The sequence below is a fragment of the Xyrauchen texanus genome, chromosome 2 (assembly GCF_025860055.1).
Source record: "Xyrauchen texanus isolate HMW12.3.18 chromosome 2, RBS_HiC_50CHRs, whole genome shotgun sequence".
NCBI classification, from domain to species: Eukaryota; Metazoa; Chordata; class Actinopteri; order Cypriniformes; family Catostomidae; genus Xyrauchen; species Xyrauchen texanus.
This window is the reverse complement of record NC_068277.1, coordinates 35,244,781-35,263,386: the sequence shown is the minus strand read 5'-3', so window position 1 is coordinate 35,263,386 and position 18,606 is coordinate 35,244,781. Positions and strand designations below refer to the sequence as shown.

Below are 18,606 nucleotides of genomic sequence, written 5' to 3'. Positions count from 1 at the left end.
AGCTCAGAGACAGAATTGTGGCAAGGCACAGATCTGGCCAAGGTTACAAAAAAAATGTCTGCTGCCCTTAAGGTTCATAAGAGCACAGTGGCCTCCATAATCCTTAAATGGAAGACGTTTGGGACGACCAGAACCCTTCCTAGAGCTGGCCGTCCGGCCAAACTGAGCTATCGGGGGAGAAGAGCCTTGGTGAGAGAGGTAAAGAAGAACACAAAGATCACTGTGGCTGAGCTCCAGAGATGCAGTCGGGAGATGGGAGAAAGTTGTAGTAAGTCAACCATCACTGCAGCCATCCACCAGTCAGGGCTTTATGGCAGAGTGGCCCGACGGAAGCCTCTCCTCAGTGCAAGACACATGAAAGCCCGCATGGAGTTTGCTAAAAAACACCTGAAGGACTCCAAGATGGTGATAAATAAGATTCTCTGGTCTGATGTGACCAAGATAGAACTTTTTGGCCTTAATTCTAAGCGGTATGTGTGGAGAAAACCAGGCACTGCTCATCAGTTTTTCTTTTTAAATAAATGTGCAAAAATGTCAACAATTCTGTGTTTTTCTGTCAATATGGGGTGCTGTGTGTACAATAATGAGGGAAAAAAATGAACTTAAATGATTTTAGCAAATGGCTGCAATATAACAAAGAGTGAAAAATGTAAGTGGGTCTGAATACTTTCCGTACCCACTGTATATAAAACTTTAAATAAGGGATACAATTACTGAGTGCACCTTTAAGGTGAGCTAATGTTTCAGTGTATTAGCATAGAGCACCATTTATTCTATCCCAGCGACAGTCGCATGAATATATTATTGGTATCAGGACAGAAACAGAAAGCAAATCTGAGATTGTTACCTGCAAATTAAATTGAAGCTGCAAAATGTTCAAAGCAAAATAAAATAAAATGAAGAGAGAAATGAACTTAAATACTGGGAGAAAAGGGGGAAGGTGAAACAATAATAAAAAAAACAAACATGCCAAGCACTGCAATGACATTGCAGACTGGCATTTGTGGGGGAGAACGTAAAATAACATACGTTATTGATTTTGACTGAGAACTCCTTTTCTCTGTCTGCAACATGCGTCTTCACCTTTGAACCCTGAGGGGAGGCTGAGGGGTCATCAGCGACAGTGCCTGCATTGCCCAGGAGTTTGGTGGTGTAGAAAGAAGTCACTGCATTGCCTTCATATGCACGCCGAACCCCTGGCCAATTCCCCTTTAAAACTGCCTGACATATACTGTCTAACCGGTTTATCATGACACGGTCCTGCAATACAAGGAGATTAAAACACATAAGACTTTATAAAAAAAAAATTAAAAATAAATCAGATTTTACTCACCATCATGTTGTTTCAAAACCAAATGAGTTTCTTTCTTCCATTAAGAACAAGAAAATGTTATGCAAAATAACAGCTTAAGTCACCAATCATTGGAGACAAGATGCAATGAAAGTGAATGTTGACTGAGGCAGTCATTCTGCCTACCACCTCCTATTGCATTTCACAGAAGAAAAGTCACATGGATTTGAAACAACATGTTTATTACTTGTGAAATTATACTGTAATTTTTATAGCGACAGAACCTTGGATTAAGTTAACAACATTGACAAAGCAAGAGCAGAGAACAGGAATATGTTTCAAAAAGGGGCGGGAGCTCCAATCTGCCAACAAAGTAGTACATTAACCTAAACTTTTCCCCAAGCCATGTAAGCAAAAACAAGCAATTTCTTAGGGCCCTAATCAAACGGGGGCTCGGGCAACGGTGAGGCTGTGAATGATGTCCATTTGTCCTGGGTTTAATTAATGGCTGAAGCCTCCCAAGGGTTCCCACTCTTTTCAAAGCACAATTTTCAGGCAGTCAAGACATTTTATGTGCCCTACAAAAGTGTAATATTTAAGCAAAAATACATAAGTCCATTTAAATTTTGGTTTTATTTTGGCGTTTCTGTGTGTTTTTGGTCTATGAAAATGAATAAATGCCAGTTTTCCAGTCTGTTGTGTTAGTATTTATTTATTCTCTTATTAATTTTGCATACAGTTCCTGAATATTAACCTATTACTTACATGTTTAAATATACTATGTATTATATTTTCTGATTTTATATTTATCATATTTTAATAAAAATGCAATTTATTACCACTTACAGTTACATTAGACAAAAAAGTTGCACATCAACAGCAACTAAATAAACCTAATATGCACAGCTTTTCAACACCTCTGTTTATAAATTTGAAGGCTGCTGGATGAATAAATAGATTATATAATAACGTCATACTGTATTATGCGACTACACATTGCTTTACACATACAAAGAGCTCATGACCTACTAGCTAAGTTATGCTTTAAGAACAGGTGCAACCAGTTAAGGACTGACTTAGTTATAAATTAACAAGTATTACTAAGCCCTTAGTCTGAACTTTACATCCCAACTTAGATGAGACCATAAACACAGCTGGTGCAACTGTACCCTTATATCCCCAAACCCAACACAGAATGCTCAATTTCCAGCACACTTCTGTGAGCTAAACCTACAAATCAGAGACCAACATGCAGACTGTGAAGCTCAAGGTGAGGCAAAACTGTTTATGAAACTTCCTGGTTAAGATACTCTCTGATGTCAAATGAAATATTGTCAAAGCATAGGAACACACTGCGTTAAATGTTGGATTTGTAATTAAATTAGCAATATCCCAAAACCCGGAATGGGGTAGGTAGTTTTCTTGGGGGATGGATGGTGTATTGTGGGGGCCCCAAAGGGTGGTTTTGCTTAGGGTCCAAAAAACGTAATAAACGCCACTGACTCCTTGAGTTACCTTGCCCTCTTTTGGAGTTTCTGCCCCCGTTTGGAGATCTCTGGACTGCAGCAATACCTACTTGGGAATATGGGCTGACAATACTGTTGGCCTGTACTGCTTACCTTTGGCCAGTAGGAGGCAGCAAGCATGTAGCCTCCCTGGAAAGGGTAGGGAGGGTTAGAGATACCATTGGTCACATGACTGTCCTGCATGTCATCTTGTGTAGTGTTGACTGAGGCCACGCTGTCTTCATCAAAGCCTTTAACACCAGGCACTGCTGACACTATGGGAATACAGCCAGACCAATCAATATTATACAGTTCAAACAAGCTAAACATCACATTTTAAAAATGATCAATTTCAGATTTTGCAAACACATGCTCCATTCTTCACACATATGGGTATATGTGTGAAGAATGAAGGATATGTTCGGAATGACATACTACTGTACTACTCATACAATTTTTTCAGTGTGCAGTATTTACTGTATATTGCGTAGAGTATAGGAACTTTTTGTGTAGAATTCCTGGATTAGCTACTACATTTGCCAAAATGTGCAGTATACAGCAAGAGCCAATTCTTTGATAGGATGGACAAAAATTTGACATTTTTACAAAATTTTTAAATACCCTCATTTCAATTTCCAAACGTGATAACTGGATGCCACTTGCTGAACTAAGCATGCAATGTAGTGAGGTCATGTGACATCAATTTAGCATACTACAGAAACAATTATCATTGCATACTGCTTCAGATACTTTTTTTTAGTATACAGTACATTAGTATACTGTAAAGAGTGCACTATTTCAAATTAAAGTTTCTCATTTTAACACACTTAAGATACATTTAATGTTATTAGGGGCAGGAATGCAATAATAACCTATATTATAGTATTGCACTCTACAAAAGATCCACTGAATAATTTTAAACCTCATGACCATGGGCATTAATGCACAAGACAGTAAGCTGACTAAACACCTGAATACTGTTTGATAAACAGATGAGACACATCTATAGTGTCAAAATATGTACCGTCATTGATATAAGCAGCCATCTATTCAACAAACACACAAACCAATCTGTTACGTATCCCAATACATGTCATGATTAAATATATTGAGATATATATATTGAGGGCACAGCCCAAAAATAACAAATTATTTATAATTTACTAATACTACTCACCATTCTTTGGTACCTCCTCATTGTCACTGTCCTCTGAAGATGATGATGACGACGATGAAGAAGACGATGAGCCTGAAGAACAGGAGGAAGATGAGGATGAGGAACTGGATCCTGACCGTGATGAGGATGAGGAAGTTCTCGAAGAAGAACTTGATGAAGAGCTGGATGAGGAGCCATCAGAGTCAGAGTCTGATCCCGACCCCCTCCTGGCCTCCCTGCGGCTCCGTTTACTCTGCTTCTTCTGTTTTCGAGTCACTGAGTTCGGCGTAAGTGGTTTTGTCCTGGCCGCCACCATCTGTCTCTCATTCTCTCCACCTTTATTAAGGACATCATCTTTCTCCTCCACTCCTAAAGGTGTGGGAGGTCTGATAGAGGATGTCTCCATCTTGAGTTCTCTCTCTCCACTTTCCTCCTCTCCCTCTGACAGCGGCTCCTCCTTCAGTCCAGTTAAATTCTCTCTTTGATTAAGGAGTTGTGAAACTGAAGCCTCTTTAGACTGAATATGTTGGAGGGGGATCGGGATGGGAGTCTGTCCCAGTGAAAGAGTCTGATTCTGGGCTTGGACTTGTGCAACAGTACCCTTGTTTTGGCTGTAGTTCCTCTGGGCTGCCATGAAACAGAGCTCTGGATCTCGGAGGATGTGGTAGTCTGTTCGGCTGACTCCATGCTTGGCTGCCCCAAGCAGGAGATCCCGATCGTGGGGTCCTGGTTCCCACCACACTGGAAGATCTGGTCCTGCCTGGCAGAGAGCCAGACGCTCATAGAGCTGAGGGTGACGTAACACCTGTTCTCTTATCTTTCGCAACAACTCCACACGGTATAAGGTACGGGATGCACGTTCCTCTGTGATTGGTTGAATAGCAAGAGAGGAGTCCACCATGTCTGAGGGGAGAAAGTGGGGAGAAAAAAAGAAAGTGATTAATAGTATTGCAGACGTAAGAAAAAAGGAGAGTGGTAGAGAGCATACATCCAAATGGATTTTGTTTAAATGTGTGTAATAATGTTTCAAACTGAAGTGTTTTATATTTGTGCTACTAGCACCACCAAACGGAATTCCAAAAATAAACAGTGTTTTCAAACAGCTTTCTCTTGTCTTATATTCTTACATACTTTCCTTGTCTGCAACTGTCCAAAACGGAATTTTCATTGCACTATTGCTGCCAGATGAAACCAGGCGGTAAAATTATTTAATTTAAAAAATATGTTTGTGCACATTTTCTATTGATCATATCAGCAGTAATCAAATAACGATCAAATGGGATCAAATTCAGGTGTCTGGATCACAGTAGTCTGTGATGCTGTTCAGTCCTGCCAAAGTGTGTCAGATATCGGTGGTCTGCTGCATTTCATGGGCACATATGCGCCATTACCTGATATGCATAATTATTTTATTGAACTGGGCACTAAACCAGCGCAGACAGCGCGTGCAAATAACTAATGCTTTTACTGGGGGCAATTCATTCTTAGTGAATATCCACCACTGTGTTTACAGTTTATGAAAATCAACCTAAGAAATAGCTCACTTTTAGTTGTCTCTGCATGTTAAGCTGGGATAGGAGAAAGTAGTTTAACATAGAAAAAGTTACACACTTTAGCTTTTAGCATGTGTGTGGCACTCACCTCCTTCTCTAGCCGGTAGACGGCAGACCCTCCTGCACATGGCAATAAAGGCACACAGGTACTTGTGTAGACTCTCATCAGTTTTCTTGTGCAGTCGAGCCATGGCTCTGAACTTGGTCCAGTCGAAACGATTCAAGTCTGGATCAAACACTACTCCAAATGTCGAAACCACGCGATAGAAATCTGCCTCCTCTCTCCGTGTCCACCTGTTGAGAAATAGAAAAAAATAGAAAGCATAAATAATTTGATTGGTTTACAATAAATCAGAGCTGGTATATTTTGCAAAAAGTTTTGTTTCTTAAAGGTTTCCTATGATTTTAAAATTGACTTTTAAATGTCTATGTAAATCATTTTGAATTACAGTTGTGTTTGAAATGTGCTATATAAATAAATCCGCCTTGCCTAAAAGTTGCAATATGTAATTTCATGTTAGCTTATTGATCTTCCTTTACTGATAAGACAGCAGTCTTGGGCTTGATACTGACACCTAGAATATTAGTGTGAAGTTTTAGTTTGGTAACTCAGTTAAACTGTAAACCTTGGCTAGTTAAGTTATCTCAAAATCACAGCCCACCTTATGTAGAATAAAGCAGCTTATTCTAGGACACTGAAGTGACTGGTGTTTTTATCACATGTGAGTGTACATCTGCTTAAACCCAACCTAACCCTAATGTCAAAAGTACAACTAATTTCTTAAGGTGTGACTTAAGCGTAAAATTTACTTAGTACATTTTTTATGTTTTTAAGTCAAATACAGCTGTCTGCAGATGTTATCTAAAACCACTCACCGTTGTTGTCTTTCAATCTTAGCAGCCATTTTGGGGTTGAGTGTGTCGCTGAGTGTGGGAGGCAGAGTGTAGAGGGCAGGGGTCATAGTCTGCTGTGTCTGGTGGATCTGAAGTATCTGTCTGCTCTTGGTAAAGCGCTGAGATGCAGTGATCAGACGCCGTAGTCGCGCCGTCAGTGTGGAGGATGAAGGCCAGTACACCCCTGTGCCAACACCCAGATTACCACCTCCATCATCTAATACAGACCCTCCATCTGCACAAACACACTGGTGATACCTAACAATATCTTATTGAAAACACTTAAAACATTAAAATGTTTTAAGGAATACAATATAGTATATAGGATTGTCACAATTATGGAAAATGATGATGTGAGGAAAATTAAATATATTTGAGTATTATCTCAGTTTGTTTGGAGTGCTTACATATCACACTACTGTACCAAAAAGATATCATATTTCTATAATCACATAAAATTCCCTTGTTTGGATGGCAATGCTTGTGACTAGACCAAATAATCACGATCAATTGATTATTTATTAATTGCGACAGGCCTAATAGTGTACAATATTTATTTAATACTAAAGTGCAGCTATGCCTCCACCTGCATCAGTGATAACCAAGTCTCCTGGCGAGGATGCATCATCCTAGAGGGATATTAAGAGCATGTTAGCCATTATATAGCTCCACACACATTTCTCAAGAAAAACTAACACAAATGAACCCTCATTTAAAAATAGAGCTCTGCAGTGTCATACACGTTCATTTTTGTTATAAGCAAGTCTGTGTATGTGTGTGTGTATTCTTATCAGGCCGAGCTCTCTCTCCGCGATTGGCATACCTCCATATCGTCCTTCAGCAATGCTGGAGCAGGCTTGTATTCAGGGTCGTCCACATCCCTGCATACACAGATAACACACATAACACACACACAAACAGAGTTAAGGACACCTCAGAGTGCTATTGCAGGCAGACACTGATAAAATACTTCCTCTATCTGTGTGTTTGTGTACACACAGATGTCTTACCCATCCATAAAGTCGTTTGCTCTCTGTTCAGCAGCAATAGCCTTCTCATCTGGTCGACCAACCCTTTCTAAGAAACACAGTGCTGGATCTGCTCGAATAGTGTTGTACTTCTCATAACCTACAACACACACACCAGTCAAAAAGTGTATGTATACCCAAACATACAGTAAAGCCTAGAGTACATCAGAGCTGATCAGACTCACCATGCTTATAGACTCCTAACAGCAGACACTTGTCTGAGAAAGTGTCCCACCACAGAGCAGGCAACTCTGAATGATCTGGCTCAGGAACCCAGATCTCAATCTCACTGAGAGACAGCAAGAGAAAGAGAGATTGCTGTTGATAATAGTAGTTTGTGACACATTTATGTTGGCTTGACCAAAATCTCTTTCTTTCTTTCTATCTAGTTCAGTGTATAGATGCATTTTTGTCTGATAAAACGATAATAAAAAATAAAAAACCCAGACATAAAAATACATACTTTTTCAAATCAATGTTAATTGAGGGATAAAATACAATCAGCCTGTCATTATTGCTAAAAAAAAAAAAAAAATAAAAACAAAAGGGGCTTATGTAGCGATAATGACTGGCTGACTGTAAATTATCACATTTATCACATGGTTACTGTTAATTTACATTAAATATTGTATTACTTGAGAAGAAAGAGGCCCAAAGGTGATATGACAGATGACACTAGCTCAGCTTTCATAGGAAAATGGTTGTTATTGGCAGTTATAGTTTACAACTGTTAGTTCCGGTCCTCGAATCTGATTGGACAAGAGACGTTCCATAAGCACTGATGGTCTGACACCATCAGCACTCTGACGCTTCACTGTGTATGTATCACTCCGCTTGTGTTCATGCTGTTCTAAACTAAAGTGTAAGAGTAGTACATATGCTTTAAGAGTTACTGTATAAGTGTATCATTCATGTATATTTTATTTAATTTTTTGACATTACGTACGTTAGCCAGCAGGTGGTAACAAAAATATTTTTTGTGTGTAATATGAGCATTCGGTGATGTGAAATGAATCCGTCAGTCATTGTTTACATACAACAGCGCTCCATGATCGCTCGTATCACTACTACTACACAACTACAGCTAGAAAATAGCTTTAAACAGATTTAAACGTAGTTATAAATTAGTTCAATGCACAAATGTTTTTTTAATGTTCATACTCAGTTTTTACACATTTTTAAAAATGTACTTGTTCTGTTGTATATAAGCAATATCACACTTGCAATCGTGCTATATGGCCCTAAATCAGCACTGCTGTGATTCAGCCGCAGGCACAAGGCTGAAGGCCCAGTGCTGAAGGTAATCACAGCAGTGCTGATTTAGGGCCATATAGCACAGTTGCAAGTGTGATATTGCTTAATTAGCAGTCATTACAAATAAATATTTGACTGCAGGATGGGGCATTGATTTATAAGAATCAAGTACTCCAGAATACCAAGTAATAACATCAACTGTGTATCCTGAAGTTCCAGCAGAGGGCGCATTAATGTTTCTTTTACTGAACAAACTGGCTTAAACTGACTAATTCCAGTGGAGGTCATTGTGAACCTATTTATAATCCTAAAATCTAAAGGGATCCATAATGCACAAGTGAATGTTTGCAACCTCATTAAACTTTGAGCTTTGATAATTTTATGTTGTTTGAAATAAAAAAAGACAAATTGCCAGCATGTGTCAACAGAACAAACATTTTAACTCGACTTGTCTACTATCTCAAATTAATAATCAGTCAAATAGATCACACTGAATCTTCTGTTACAGCTACTAACTTCTACCTGTGCTTCTACACTCTTCAGATGTTTTCTGATTTTACTTTCCCAGGTTAGAGAAAGATGTAATGAGGTTAGCGGGCCCATGCTAATGGTTACCTGGCTTCAGCTCCGTCCAGCACTTTTTGGCACTGTTCACCAATCACCTCCTGTTTGAGATAGTACAGCATTCTAACCCTCAACAGCACCCTGCAGAGAGAGAGAGAGAGAGAGAGAGAGAGAGAGAGAGAGAGAGAGAGAGAGGATGAGGACAAAGTGCACATACACGCAGAAATACACAACATGCTCTCCATTATAGCGAATGGCAGCTATCTTTTGATAGACAGACAGAGAGACAGGCAGCCTTACTCTCACTTTATAAGAATTAACATAGGCCATTGTATCATCAACAGTCTATGAAGATATTGAGAAACAGTAGTTGAACAGAAGCAGCTCTGTCTATACACTCCTTTCAGCTGGACTGCACAGCAAGACTTATTGATTTTTCAGAACTTAGCTTTCAAGCTTATTCATACGGTATTTGTCAATGTAATAAACACTGTGAAATTCTAGAGAAACCATGCCATTTTATACTCAAACTCACACTTTCACACACTCACACTCACATTGGTGGCATTCCAACCTAGAGGGAAAATGCAGACGCAGGCAGAGCTAGCAACTGTGTCTTGGGTCATTGGGGGAGTGAGTGTGTGCGTGTTAAACAGGAGAGCTAACTTAACAATGGAGAACTTTCTCCAATGGCAAATAGCCCTATTCACACCAAGCCTGAATTTTCGATGTGAATGTTACTTCTGAACAAGCTTTTGCATAGGAACAATGGATTAATATGACGCTATTCACACCAGGTCCGACAAATCATCCGCCGATAATCCGTAGGTTGTTTTTACAGAAAGCAGATTTTTCCTCGGGGAAGACCCAGGATTAGGTGGAGAGATTACATCTCCACACTGGCCTGGGAACGCCTCGGGGTCCCCCAGTCAGAGCTGGTTAATTTTGCTCGGGATTGGGAAGTTTGGGGTCCCCTGCTGGAGCAGCTACCCCCGCGACCCGACTTCGGTTAAGCGGTTGAAGATGGATGGATGGTGATGAAAACTGACTGACCAATGAGATAAAGAGTTTTTTTCCTTTATCCAGAGTCATTGCTGGTGCACAATCCAGCGCGTTGGTGGCGCTAATCAACTGGCAAACACAGGTGCTGTGATCCTTTACTCGTCTCACGCACAAAAACTCTGAATCACAGTAATCAACTCTAAAGACACATTATAGACCAGAACAGTCCAGCTATCAAGGCAGTCATCACTGCATAACCCTATTAAAGCATGAGATGATGTAGAGTACATCTGCTTTCTACTGCATGAATCTATAAGGTACGCAGATGGCAACAACATAGAATCACAGCTGGCTAGAATAACCACTAAGCTCATATGAGAGTTTGACATTTTCAGTGGCAAAAACTGAGGAGTAAGACCTGAAATCACCTCTCATCTCCCACTCTCCATGAGTAAAACCCCTGAACCAGTGTGCTTTCCCAGAATAAGATCACAGACCTCAAAAGGGAGATTCCCCTTTATCAATACAATATGTATCCACCTCCTCCACCACAGCAGCAGATATAAACAGCAGATATAATGGGGCATTAACACATTGTCACGAACACGGGTGAAGGCGCCTCCTCCTCGAGCCTCCGGAGATCGCATTCACCCGAATACTGATTACTCACCCCAGCTGTTGCTTACTACCTCACTCTATTTAATCACGTCTGTTTGTTCCCTCCTTGCGAAGTCTTGTTTAGCCCCGGCGACATTTCCAAGCATCATTAGTTACCTCTCTAGTTTATCCGTGTACCGACCTAGCTATTCCCCGTTCCAGTTTGTTAGCCACCTGCCCAGTTACTCTAGCCTGCCTTGTACCACGACTGTTTGCTGCCCGCCCTGATCATTAGCCTGTCCCTGTTTACGCCTCTGCCTCTCTGCCTCACTCTGTTTGCCTGTCCCAGACCATTGCCTGTACGACCTGAGTTAACTGTTCTAATAAAGCCGCATATGGATCCAAACCAACCTGAGTCTTCATTACAGAAGACTTCGCCGCCCCTCGATCCAGCGGTGATCACCCGCCTGTCGGAGGAACTCTCGGCGCAGGCGAACCAGCTCTCCGCGCAACAGCTCCAGCTTGGGCGCCTCGCTTCAGCCATCGAGGAGATAATGCGCACCGTGCAGGCAGCACTCCAACCAGCGCCGGCTTCCGCGACCGCACCCGCGGTTCCTCAAGCTAGCCAAGCGTCAGCCGGCGATTCACTTCCCCAAGCAGCTGCCAGCCCACGACTCGCCTTCCCGGAAAAATTCGATGGTACACCCTCGAAGTGCAGAGGCTTCGTAATGCAGTGCTCTATTTATCTCGTGCAACAACCGACGATATACCCGACTGATCAGAGCAAGATTCTCTTCGTCAGCTCCGTTCTGACGGGCCGCGCTCTCGACTGGGCGACCGCGGTTTGGCACAATCAGGGCTTCACACAATTTTCCTTTGACTCGTTCATGCAGAACCTGATCGACGTCTTTGATCACCCTGAATGTGGCAACAGCGCTGGTGAGCAACTCCTGGCTCTCCGCCAGGGAAATCGCACAGCGGCGGATTACGCTCTCACCGTCCGCACCCTTGCAACGCAAACCGGCTTTCTTGAGTGCACCCTAAAACTCCTCTTCCATCAGGGGCTGAGCGCGGATCTGCAGTCTGAGCTGGCGTGTCGCGATGAGGGGACCACTTTGGAGCAGTTCATCTCGTTGGCTATCCGTGTCGACAACCTCATCCGCTCCCGACGACCAGCTAGGTGGCTCCCGCAGCCCGCTCCGGCACCCCAGCGCCAAGCGGCTCCTGAACCCATGCAGTTAGACCGCGCCCACCTCACTCCGGAGGAGAAAGAACGCCGCCTCTCCAACTGCCTCTGCCTCTACTGTGGCCAGGCCGGGCATATCCGCTCCAACTGCCCGACGCGTCCGCCTGAGCGACAACAACCAGGGGTGAGTTTGTTCCTGAAAGTTCCCATTTCCCTCTGCTACCGATCATATAGTTTAAATGTCCACGCTATGATCGATTCTGATGCGGCTGGTAATTTCATTGATGAGAACTTTTGTAAGCAACATGGTATTCCCCTGACTGTGTGTGAACCTCCCTTGGCAGTGGCGGCCCTAGACGGACGGCCCCTGGGTACCGGTCAAGTGAGCAACACCACTACCGACATCCGCCTGCAGGTAGGAGTGCTGCACACCGAGACCATCCGTCTGCACCTCGTCACCTCCCCTCACCACCCGGTAATCCTCGGCCTCCCCTGGCTCCGTCTTCACGACCCACGAATCTCCTGGCGGCACAGTCAAATCACACAGTGGGGCACTGACTGCTCGGCGAGGTGTCTGAAAACAGTCCACCCCTTAACCGTGGGAACCACCAACGTCCAGAAGGCTCCTGACGATTCCGCTCAGATACCCCCATGTACGCTGACCTGAGTGAGGCCTTCAGCAAGGCCAAGGCCTCCCTAATTCCGCCCCACCGACCTAGCGATTGTGCCATCGAACTCAAGCCGGGAGCCACACCACCCCTAGGCCGAGTCTTTCCCCTGTCAGAACCCGAGTCCTTAGCCATGAAGTCTTACATCGAGGAGGAGCTGGCCAAGGGGTTCATCCGGCCCTCCACGTCCCCGGCAGCTGCTGGATTCTTCTTCGTGGGCAAGAAGGACGGCTCCCTTCGCCCGTGCATCGACTACCGCGGCCTCAATGACGTCACCATAAAATTCAGATACCCCCTGCCACTCGTGCCCGCTGCTCTGGAGCAATTAAGGAGTGCAAAGATTTACACCAAGCTCGACCTGCGCTCTGCCTATAACCTGGTGCGTATTCGGGAGGGAGACGAGTGGAAGACCGCCTTTTCCACCACCTGCGGCCATTATGAATATCTGGTGATGCCATTTGGTTTGTCTAACAGTCCCTCTGTGTTCCAGTCCTTCGTCAATGATGTGTTCAGAGACCTGCTCAACCGTTATCTAATCGTTTACATCGACGACATTCTGATCTACTCTGACTCCCTTGAGGAACACATCACACATGTCCAAACCGTCCTCAAACGCCTGATCCAGCACCAGTTGTACGCCAAGGCCGAGAAGTGTGAGTTCCACCTGAAGTCGGTAGCCTTCCTGGGGTACGTCATCAGCCCAGACGGAGTGGCCATGGATGACCGCAAGGTACGAGCCATCCTGGAATGGCCTCAGCCCGCCACGGTGAAGGAGCTCCAACGCTTCCTGGGGTTTGCGAATTTCTACCGCCGGTTCATCCGCAACTTCAGCACAGTTGCTTCCCCTCTTACCGCCATGCTGAAGAAAGGTGGAAACAAGCTCCACTGGCCGGCTGAAGCCCTCCAGGCCTTAGCCCAACTCAAAACAAGCTTCACCACTGCGCCCATCCTGCACCACCCCAATCCAGACCTCCCCTTCGTGGTAGAGGTGGACGCCTCGAACACTGGAATTGGAGCCATCCTCTCCCAGCGCCAAGGAAACCCACCTAAGCTGTTTCCCTGTGCCTACTACTCCCGCAAACTCACTCCCGCCGAGCAAAATTATGACGTCGGTAACCGGGAGCTTCTGGCCATAAAAGCAGCCCTGGAGGAATGGCGTCACTGGCTGGAGGGGGCCAGGCAACCATTCCAAGTCTTGACGGACCACCGAAATCTTGAGTACCTCCGCTCCGCCAAGAGGCTCAACCCCAGACAGGCCCGATGGGCCCTGTTCTTCACCCGCTTTGACTTCAACATCTCCTACCTCCCGGGTTCCAAGAACACCAAGGCCGACTCCCTCTCACGTCAACACGAGACCACAGTCCAAAACCTCACAGCCGAACCCATCGTCTCGCCCGCGCTCTTCCTAGCCCCCGTCCAGTGGGACCTCATGTCAGACATCTCCCAGGCTCAAGTCTCAGTCCCACCTTCTCCTGAGTGCCCTGCGGGTCGGACCTTCAGTACCCCCAGCCTCCGGAGAGGGTACTCAGCTGGGTGCATGACTCCTCAAGTTCCGGCCACCCCGGAATCACAGCTACCACCCGTCTCCTGAGTAACCGCTTCTGGTGGGGGACCCTACCCGAGGATACTGCTGACTTCGTCAAGAGGTGCTCAGCCTGCAACCTAGTGAAGTCCCCTAAACAACCACCGGCCGGCCTGCTCCAACCTCTCCCCATTCCACATCGTCCTTGGTCACATATCGCCGTGGACTTCGTAACCGACCTACCCAACTCCCAGGGGCACACCACCATCCTCACGGTCGTAGATCGGTTCTCCAAGGCTTGCCGCTTGATACCTCTACCCAAGCTACCCACCGCCCTCGAAACCGCCGAACACCTGTTCCAGTACGTGTTCCGATTCTACGGTCTGCCCGAAGAGATTGTCTCGGACCGGGGGACCCAGTTCACCTCCAGGGTCTGGAAGGCTTTCTGCCGTCTCCTGAACATCAACCTCTGCCTCACCTCCGGTTACCACCCCCAGTCCAATGGACAAACGGAGAGACTAAACCAAGAAATTGTCAGGTTCTTGCGCACGTACTGTCACCACAACCGGTCGGACTGGAGTAGATTCCTTCCATGGGCCGAGTACGCCCAGAACTCCTTACTCAAACCATCCACCAAACTGACCCCTTCCAATGCATCCTGGGGTACCAGCCCCCTCTCTTCCCTTGGTCCGGAGAACCCTCCGAAGTCCCCGCCGTTAACGACTGGCTGCAGCGCAGTGAGGCAGTATGGGACCAGGCCCACGTCCACTTACAGTGGGCCGTGGACCGCACTAAGTCGCAAGCAGACCGTCACCGCCATCCCGGACCCGACTACGCCCCAGGCCAATGGGTTTGGCTCTCCACCCGAGACCTCCGCCTCCACCAGCCTTGCAGAAAGCTCAGCCCTAGGTATGTTGGCCCCTTTAAAATCCTTAGAAAGATTAACCCTGTTACTTTCCGTCTCAAGCTCCCCACTAATTACCGAATCTCTCCCTCTTTTCATGTCTCCCTACTGAAACCGGCCGACGACCCAGGGGCCGAAGAGGAGCCCCTCCCCTGATCGTGGGCGGCGAGGAGGCCTTCCTGGTGCGAAGGCTGCTCGACTCCAGGCGCCACCGAGGTCAGATGCAGTACCTGGTTGACTGGGAGGGGTACGGCCCGGAAGAAAGGTCCTGGGTCAGCACCAACGACATCCTCGACCCTAACCTCATTACAGAGTACCATCGGACCAACCCGGCGAGACCGGCCCCTCGACCTCGGGGGAGACCTCGGCGCGGGTCGCATCTTCGCATCATCATTAGTTACCTCTCTAGTTTATCCGTGTACCGACCTAGCTATTCCCCGTTCCAGTTTGTTAGCCATCTGCCCAGTTACTCTAGCCTGCCTTGTACCACGACTGTTTGCTGCCCGCCCTGATCATTAGCCTGTCCCTGTTTACGCCTCTGCCTCTCTGCCTCACTCTGTTTGCCTGTCCCAGACCATTGCCTGTACGACCTGAGTTTACTGTTCTAATAAAGCCGCATATGGATCCAAACCAACCTGAGTCTTCATTACACACATACAGTACAGTGAATTTATGTGACTGTACTGTTGATCATAGTGGGCATTCTTACTTTTTGAAATGTATTGGCCAAAGCTTTAGGAAATCTGATCACAAATTAAATGAAATGGAATGGTAAAAATAAGATATCATTCTAAATTAACAAGGGATATGTTGACTTGTTGCAAAATTAACATTCTGGAGGGGAAAGTGTTTGTGCAGTTGAGTGCATACATTTGCATTCCATTTGCATAACATGCTAAATATATATCATTCAAATAAAATTGAGGGATCATATTTTTTATTTTATTTAAGTCTGCCCTGATTAAACTATTTGACAACAGATATTTACATATTTCCACAAGATAAAATAATAACAGAATTTACAAAAATTAGTGTTTTTTGGTGTGGTGCTTTATATGGTGTGGCGCTTCCTCGATAATCAATGACTACGTTTACATGGACACTAGAAAGCACCTTATTGTGAGAAAGTTATAAAGTGTTCCGGTTATACTTACACTGTATAAGTGGGGTACACTTTTCTCCTGTATACATGCAGTTCGGTCAGTAAGCAGCTTTCTCCACAGCAATGTAATTTCCCCACAACTTTATTTACAGATATCCCAGAGATGTTGCTGTGTTGGTTTTCTTAACTTTCTTTCGCAACCTGCAGCAGAATTGAGCTGCAATTGAGGGGGTACCCTCTTACATAAAACTCTGGGGTTCCCCAAATGTACAAGCTGCATAAAACTAACGTGAGGGGCCGTCAATATTTTAAATGGGTCTCATTTATAGTGCATGTGCTATTCCAACTGTACTTCTTAACATGCTTGTCCTATGACGTTTGTTATCCTTCAAAAGCATGTAAGAACGCTGCTTTTGTTTATATGGCCAGATAAGCCATATTCTTCGGGAGAAACCTGGATGTATTGATCGCTTTCTCTTAATAAGGAATTTGGCACTGTTGTTTAAATTATATTTCAGAATGCCACTTACTGTAAAATCCTTGGAATAAACCGTTTTCTTAAGAGCTCCTGCTGTGTTCTGAGCAGTGACACTACCCACCATTCTTCTGAACAATCATACAGGTACTGCACATTCTTTGATTTCCAAGCATCTTCTGCACATTCGACTTCTTCAACAGTGGCTATATGATGTTGTGATCCAGCTTTTGACACTTAGGACAAACGAGGGCCTTATAAAAAACTGCTGTATATAAATTGCAGCAGTGCATTATGCTTCATATGATGAAGAAGATGAACAATTATCAATGCACGAATCAAGCACACTCAGAATGCCAACAATTTCTAACACTGTTTTCCATCCAGCATTTTCTATTTATTATATCCCAGTATGTGGGCAGAGACAAATCACATAGAACAGTAAAATTGCTCACAGCAACATTAACTTCTACATCTTGCCTACACTCAGGTGAAGGATCACTCATTTGCATTAAGTTCAACTTTTCTCAACGTTTTTGCATCACTGGCCTGCCAACATCACATCGAAAGTGTTTGCTGTTGCTCATGACGAAATTCAATCGCTCATTGAATGTGAAAGACTTCCTGTCACTTTGTTACTACAAATCACTGTATATGTGATCCTCCTTGTAACACCAGCAAGTGTACACTTGTACAATACATTACTGTGCCTGCAATGCAATTCTCACTTGTTGCAGTGGTGTTTCAAATGTTTCTTGTAGCCGTCGTCAGACAGCATGTGTTCTGGATTGTGTTTTCGGATCCACTCTGCCTTCTGGATATCAAACGAGCTGGACTGGGTCTTCATCTTCTTTCCTTTCCTGCCTCGTGGTACTGGAGTCGACAAACCTGCAACAGTCATATTCAAATCTCAAAATTACATCACCAGCTTCATAACTAGACACTATTTATCCTTCTGACTGGAAGAAAATGAGAAATGAATAGAATTTCTAACAATGCTTAAGTCCTCGTACCCAAATGGTTCTGCAGTTCCTTGGTCCTGCCATCCTCCGTGGGGGCAATCAGATCCCACATGAAGCTCTTGATTTTGTCATCTCCGCGGTAATGAACAAGGCAGTATGATAACAGGGCCCTGCATATACACTCCACATCACGTTCACTCAGCTGCCGTTTAAAGCGCCCATGTGCCAGGATGTCCTTCCAGCGCCCCCACCTACAACAACAGGATGCAGTGATGAAAGAAGATGGTTCTTCATACCTGCCTTCACGAGGAAGAACTCTGTCTGAGCAGACTTGTACTTCCTTTATTGATTTAGCAATTTACATAATTACATAACTTTAAGCTAAGAACCATGTAAACTGATCTATTGTTACAACCTTTTAGTTTGTTTTCACTTGCAATGCATCTCCAAAGTACTTCTCCTTTACAGTTAAAGGCAACACTTTACAATAACTTTCATTTTTATCATTATTTCATGTATTAATGCTTAATGGAAAGTAAATATACACAAAGGTAGGGATGTCACTTATTTATCTAATGTATTTATCACTCATAAATAAATACATATGAGCTACTGACTTTAAACCATAGCGTCTGATAATAATTTATTAATTAAATAAAGTGTTACCGTGTCACATATTTGGTATGAAGTATATGTATGTGTATATTCAAAGGCATATATCTTTAAAGCATATGTCCTTAAAACTGTACAGTGTATTTTTTTTGTGTATTTAATTTTGGACATTCAAGATGCTTTGACATGCCAGTAAAACAAATAGGCCCTAAATCAGTGTTTCCCAACCTTTTTTCTGCGACGGCACACTTTTTACGACTAAAGAATTCTAAGGTACACCACTATCCCACATAGGCTAACCATCATAAATATTTTTACTTTTCAAGAACTT

The 18,606-nt window shown here is 44.1% G+C and overlaps 1 protein-coding gene across 4 annotated transcripts in view; it reads right to left on the bottom strand.

Annotated features, from left to right (window-relative positions):
• The window catches only part of LOC127618344 (chromodomain-helicase-DNA-binding protein 9-like), a 101,885-nt gene that overhangs the window by 6,925 nt on the left and 76,354 nt on the right, over window positions 1–18,606 (bottom strand). For 2 of the 4 annotated variants that reach the window (XM_052090710.1, XM_052090737.1), the window contains exons 21-32: window positions 17,715–17,914; window positions 17,430–17,589; window positions 9,297–9,386; window positions 7,613–7,716; window positions 7,410–7,527; window positions 7,223–7,280; window positions 6,986–7,028; window positions 6,382–6,634; window positions 5,594–5,799; window positions 3,974–4,855; window positions 2,911–3,071; window positions 1,030–1,260 (exon numbers count right to left, since the gene is read on the bottom strand). In XM_052090710.1, coding sequence (XP_051946670.1) covers window positions 1,030–1,260; window positions 2,911–3,071; window positions 3,974–4,855; window positions 5,594–5,799; window positions 6,382–6,634; window positions 6,986–7,028; window positions 7,223–7,280; window positions 7,410–7,527; window positions 7,613–7,716; window positions 9,297–9,386; window positions 17,430–17,589; window positions 17,715–17,914 — 2,506 coding nt within the window. The remainder of the gene's footprint in view (window positions 1–1,029; window positions 1,261–2,910; window positions 3,072–3,973; window positions 4,856–5,593; window positions 5,800–6,381; window positions 6,635–6,985; window positions 7,029–7,222; window positions 7,281–7,409; window positions 7,528–7,612; window positions 7,717–9,296; window positions 9,387–17,429; window positions 17,590–17,714; window positions 17,915–18,606) is intronic. The other 2 variants (XM_052090727.1, XM_052090718.1) reach the window with 2 other exon arrangements.